General features: G+C 44.7%; 1 protein-coding gene across 1 annotated transcript in view; it reads left to right on the forward strand.

Annotated features, from left to right (window-relative positions):
• The window catches only part of PCYOX1L (prenylcysteine oxidase 1 like), a 102,490-nt gene extending 97,111 nt beyond the window's left edge, over positions 1 to 5,379 (forward strand). Inside the window, exon 6 of the mRNA XM_086931591.1 lies at positions 3,553 to 5,379. Within this exon, the coding sequence (XP_086787717.1) occupies positions 3,553 to 4,211 (659 nt within the window). The 3' untranslated portion in view covers positions 4,212 to 5,379. The remainder of the gene's footprint in view (positions 1 to 3,552) is intronic.
• Positions 5,380 to 6,000: the final 621 nt, after the last annotated feature.

Genomic DNA, 6,000 nt, shown 5'->3' on the forward strand with positions numbered 1-6,000 from the left:
AGATATTTTAATAAATTCCACACCCCTGATTCTTTGTCTGTGCTTTGTTCTCTTGTATCTTCTTTACGTGCCCTTTGAGTCCTTTATTTGCACTTGTTCATTGTGCTGTCACCTTCTTTTCTTGTCTTTGCTCTATTGCTGCTTGTTCAATCCTTATTTTCTTACTTTTGCCTGTTATTTGCCTTTTTCCTAATGCTTGTTTGTGCCTTTTTCTTAATTTCCTGGTGTCTTTTCTTTCTACTTTCTTTTTCCTTTTATTTGCCCCTTTTTGTTTTAGTGTTCTTCTTGTGCCCACTCATTTGCCGTTATTTATTCTTATTTGTGCCTTTTTCCTCTTTGATCGGCACTTTCTAATGTTTTTCGCCCTTTGCCTTACTCCAAAATGCCCGCCGCGCTGTTCTCTGCTCCTATTGGTTAATTTCGCCGGACCTCAAAATGCCCGCCGAGATTCTCGCGAGACTTCTTGGCCAATCCGGGCACTGCCCGACTTAAAAATGGCCACGCTAATCCGCAAAACGAGACGCCACTCGCTGCTGTCGAGCCGCCATCCTTTTCTGCCATCCCGCCGCCGGACATCTAGAGCCCTGCAGCCACCTTCAGACAGGGACACCCGCTCTACCATTTACAACGAGCTCTGCCGAACCATTCGGGCAGGGAGATCTTTTAAACGAAACTACCAAATATCCTTGGAGTATCTAAAACAACCCTCCGTTTTTGAACATCTCTCCTTAACTTTAAGGGAGATCTTTTTAACCCTTCATCTTTAAGAGCTCTGCCGAATATCTCGGGCAGGGAGATCTTTTAAATAAATCGATAAATCAACAAATACCAACGAAACTTGAAGAATTAAACTATACTTTTCCGTAAGAGCTATCCGGCAGGCGGGATTTACCAAAACAGGTCACAAAATATAAGCATCTAAAATACATCATCTAACCAGAACATATCTGGACATCAACTGAGCATCCTATCAACCAGTGATGTAAAATCTTGAATATTATTTAGCTTGTGTGGCTACTCCAGAAGAAGGCGCTGGTTCGCCGAAACGCGCGTAGAGACTCAATTTGCCACTTTCAGTTTTTTTAACTTATCTCATATATGTTGTTATTAATTGTCACAAATGTATGGACTTCTTAATTCCATTGTATGATACATGATTTTATTGATGTTTAATGTTTTCCTTTTCATTTATTTCATATGCTGTGTTTTTACAAGATTTAAAATAAAAAGACATATATTTTCATAAGTAATTGTAGCCATTTGTCCTTAAGTACATTGCATTGTTTAGTGTGGGTTGCCTAGGTTGTTTTTTGTCATACCCCTTAAAAATGGCCACCCGCTTTTCCTGCTCTGTGATTGGTTTTCGCGCCTGATCCTAAAATGGCCGCCGAGACTCTCGCGTTTTCTTTTCACTTTCTTTTAAGTTCGCGCTCATTACACGGCGCTTACCGAAGCTCGCAGTCTTTTTCCAGCGATCGGGGTGGGCTCCCGCGTCGTTGCTCTTCGTCTGGGGGCACTTCTTCCGTTCTTTCCCGCACGATGCGATCCAGGGTGGGCTCCTGGTTTAAAACGCGATGATCTTCCGATGGGCACAGCGTCCAGTCCTTCAAGACCTTGTCGCCAGTTGTCGTATCTCCAGACCCAGGAAACCACACAGGACACAATGGTGTTTAATAGGTATGCCTTTATTCTCGTTGTCTACAGCATGCACAGATCATGACCTCTTGCCTCGAGGTCCAGCAGCAGAATGTTCCCTCTCCCCGCCCCTTGACCGGATGTGGTGTCCGGTGTCCCTTCACCTCTGTATTGTCCCAGGGTCCTAGTGCCCTTGTCCTGGACACGACAGGGATGGGGCGAGAATTCTCATAGTAAGGGTAGGTGCACTGACGCATAGTCCTTACTGCGGAGAAATCATTTGATTGCAGGACATTAGGCGTCAGTGGGGTATAATCTCCTGGACTCCACCAGCTGACCTAGTGTGAGGGACACATCGGAGTTGCAGCAGAAGGTCTGGGAGATATCTGGAAAGAAATCAGTACTTTCAAAGCCAGAAGAGAAGGCCTGGCTTTTATTTACTGGACAGAATTTTTCATGCTTTACTACCACAGAACAGGTGAACTATGTACTGCTACAGTAGAAGCTTTATTCACACACACACACACACACACACACACACACACACACACACAGTAGGGACAGCCTGTCTGCATTAGTGTAAGCTTTCCTCCTACTTCTCAGTTTCCTTGGCGCTTAAACCCCTCTGCTGTTCTGTGTTGCTGACGGGCTGCAGGACACTTCAGTGAGCAGCCGGCTCAGCAAAGACTGCTGCAAAGTATATATCTACAGACATGTGAATTTGCGGCAGCATCTGGAGTTACTACACTACATAAGGACGTGAGCTGCTTAATGTGCTTGGAAAATGATAATGTCCGTGTTTCTTACACTTTGTTAGAACAGTGCCTATTTGGATAGTCCATGAAGAGGGAGTGAAGATTGCCAGTGATTCTTTTTCAAAGCGGTAGCAAGTGTAAAGTGTCTACTAGTTCTCATCCACCCCACGTGATTCTGGTGATAGGAGATCTAAACTAGTGGTTCTCATTTGAATATCTCAACAATCTGACTTTGTTTAGTTTCCAATTTCCAAGAGCAGGGTAAACTGCATGACGTTTTGGTTCACATGACCTTCAGAATCGGGCACAGTCCTTCAGAAGTCTGACTTCTACCTTACAAATCTTCATAGGAAGTAAAAGTCTCCGGATCAGAGGTTTTCAGACTTGACACAAAGAAGTCAAGGTCACCCTAACCTGACAACCAGGCCTTTCCGGGTGCGACCTCCCTCCAAGAGCTCTACCTGAAGATACCTGAAGGCAAAATGACCTGCTGAAATTCAGTTGGAAATTAAAAGCCTATTTTTTTAGACTGTCCTTGAATCTTGATTTTTACTATCCCACTATCTTTGTTTGCTTACTCTCCAAGCTACTCGCTTATCCCTCTTCTGCTCTATTTCTCTCATCTTTTCTTTTTCCCTACCTTCTCTCACTCTGTTTTGTCTTGCCTTATGCCTCCTTTGGTCTCTACTTGATTTTCTGCAAATTCACTTTCCTAAACCCAGGATTCCTTCAAAGCTATGTTATCTCTTACCATTTTGCCTTCTCATCTCTCGCATTGGAACCTTCAGCTCCTCTATGTAGCTCAGTATTTAAACCTTGTCATACACTGAGTTGATTGTATTTCTTCGTTCACATTTCTGTTTTGAGACCCAGTCTCTACTTGTTGTCCTTCTGTAAAGCCCACTGACGCCTATCTTGGAGTTATGCTATATAATCACGTGAAATAAAGAAGTAAAATTAATGACAGCCTGTCTTCAGAACTGGATGTAAACTACAAATGTGGCCTTCTGCACTGAACGCTGTAACAGGGTAGCGCTGTAACAGGTTAGAGCTGTAACATGTTAGCGGTGGAGGGTCCCTGTTATTGACAGTGTTATTGTAAAGTCATCAGTGAAGGGTGCTCTCTCACTCTGTTGCCTTGTCTTTTATTGTCTCCGTGCAGAGGGGAAAGTCCTGTACCAAGTCAAGCACCAAACTGATGACGAGCAGGCCTCAGATTTCTATGACATGGTTATCATCGCCACTCCACTCCACAACGAGCAGAGGAACATCACCTTCCGAAACTTTGAGCCTCCCATTAGCGAGGTCCTGGGCTCCTACCACCTCGCAGTGTCCTCCGTCGTCCATGGTTACCTCAATTCCTCCTATTTTGGTTTCCCTGACCCAAAGCTCTTCCCATTCGCCAGCATCCTTGCCACAGATAACCCCAGCCTCTTCTTCAACAGCCTGGATAACATTTGCCCCATCAACGTGTCCACCAGCTTCCGTAGGAAGCAACCACAGGAGGCGGCTGTCTGGAAGGTGCTGTCGCAAGGGCCGCTAGAGAAAGAGCACCTCAAGACGCTCTTCCGCTCCTATTACTCCGTGCAAGTCACCAGTTGGCCAGCGTACCCAGAGTACGGCTCAGCCAAGGCTCTTCCGCCCATAGTTCTCCATGACAACCTTTTCTACCTCAGCGGCATAGAATGGGCGGCGAGCTCCCTGGAAATGAGCGCTGTGGCTGCCAAGAATGTGGCTCTGCTTGCCTACAACCGGTGGTTCCAACACCAGGACAAGATAGACCAGAAGGACCTGATGCAGAAAATGAAGACTGAGCTGTGACCTTGGGGTTTGGAGGGAAATGGGAGCGGGTGGAGGAGCAAGGTCTGTGGCTACTGCTAGGAAGCAAGCTGAGATGGTAAGATGGCCTCAGAACTGTAGTTATTTATTATCATTTGGATGCCTTATTCAGCTTTGGATGTCGGCATGGATACAAATTGGCATTTGTGGTATTTGGGATTGGATGCGATCTGAAAAGTATTATGTATAGCAGTAATTGCCTTTTTGTTAATAAGAGAAACTTCATCCTGATTTTCATCTGCGAGCTGAAGATGACCCCACCAACAATCCCACCAGGAAAACTTTTTTTTTTTTTTTTTTGCTCCGTGGAGGAGATTAATCATCACCATTCAGTTATTTGCTGCCCTATTGCTTTGGTGGGATTTCCTGAAGACCTATTCAAATGAGGCATGCACTGACTTCTCAATTGGCTGTTAAACCGAGGGTGCAACTCTACTTCCTACCTGCTCAACCAGACACCCCACTGACAGGCCGGATATTCTCTTTCTGAGCTTTCTTGCCCTGAATTGGTTTACAGAAAATCTGCCTGAGCAAGATGGCGGTAGTGCGTAGCTCGACTAATGGATATGACTTGGCGCAGGGGTGGCCTTAGGCATGTGCAAGCTGTGCACCTGCACAGGGCCACCAAACCCCAGGGGCCGCCACGCCAATATATATTCTTAATATAATAATCCTCTGAGGATGGATACATATTTGCGTGGCAGCTCCTGGCAGGGATTTGGAGGCTTCCGGCTCGGTTCCACTTCCAAACACCCTGCCCTCCCCTCCCCCCTTTTTACTGGCCTCCACGCTCCGCTCCATCGGACCCCCTCTTCCGGGGCCTCCTACCTACGCTCCCTGCCCAGGGCTGCCATGAGCCTAGAGTCGCCCCTGCTTGGCGACAAGTGACCACGTCACAGATTTTTTAAATGATGCCCTTTTATATGGCTCAAAACTAAAAACTATGGATGAAATCAATTTTGAAGCACAAACTCCCCATGCGAAGAAATGACAGATTTGGTGTGGATGTGAGCGGAAGTTAAAAATCATAGAAATAAACTTTGCACCCATCTACAAAAGTGTTCTTGCTGGTTTTTTTTTTCTTCAATGCATAATTTATTTTTCTGCAATCATTGTGTTTTGTTTCTGATTGAAAGCATTAGGAAGGTGAGGCATATTTTATATAAAGCGCCTCTTTCTTCTACCAGGGACACTATCATATTAAATTAATCCAAGGAGAACTCCACTTTAGTGAAGTGAAAAGATTTTGGAGATGTAATGCGGATGAGCCCTTTAATGACAAGGTGGAAAAGAGGAGTATGAAAGTGGTTCATTTTTATTTCTTTATTTGTGGTGTGGAATTTTATGTACTAGGCTTGAGGGTGATCGGAGCTCTTGACACAATGAGCGCAAACCAATATGCGGAATTTAATATGGTGAATACAAAACAAAGCCAAAAATGTACAAGCAATAAAGCAGTAGAAATCGAATACAGAGAGGGAGAGGAAAAAGATTTCAGCTTTTTTTCCTCTAACGTATATATGTCATGTACAAGTGACTGCCCAGTGAGCCTGAATCCGCGTTATTCACTGTAGACCAAAGATCCTTAAGAAAAATGTAACCTAATTCAAACAAAGTGGATGCATTATCACATGATGTAGAAATGCAATGCAAGCAGAGATTTTTCCGCGTTGGGGGAGGGGGGCACAATCCCCTTGGTGGTTAGTGAGTAGTAGTCGAAAGTATAAAAGTAGTAGAAAGATAACGTTTTGGAGCAGAAGGGTGGAAATTA

This window comes from Lissotriton vulgaris, chromosome 7 (genome assembly GCF_964263255.1).
Source record: "Lissotriton vulgaris chromosome 7, aLisVul1.2, whole genome shotgun sequence".
Classification (NCBI taxonomy): Eukaryota; Metazoa; Chordata; class Amphibia; order Caudata; family Salamandridae; genus Lissotriton; species Lissotriton vulgaris.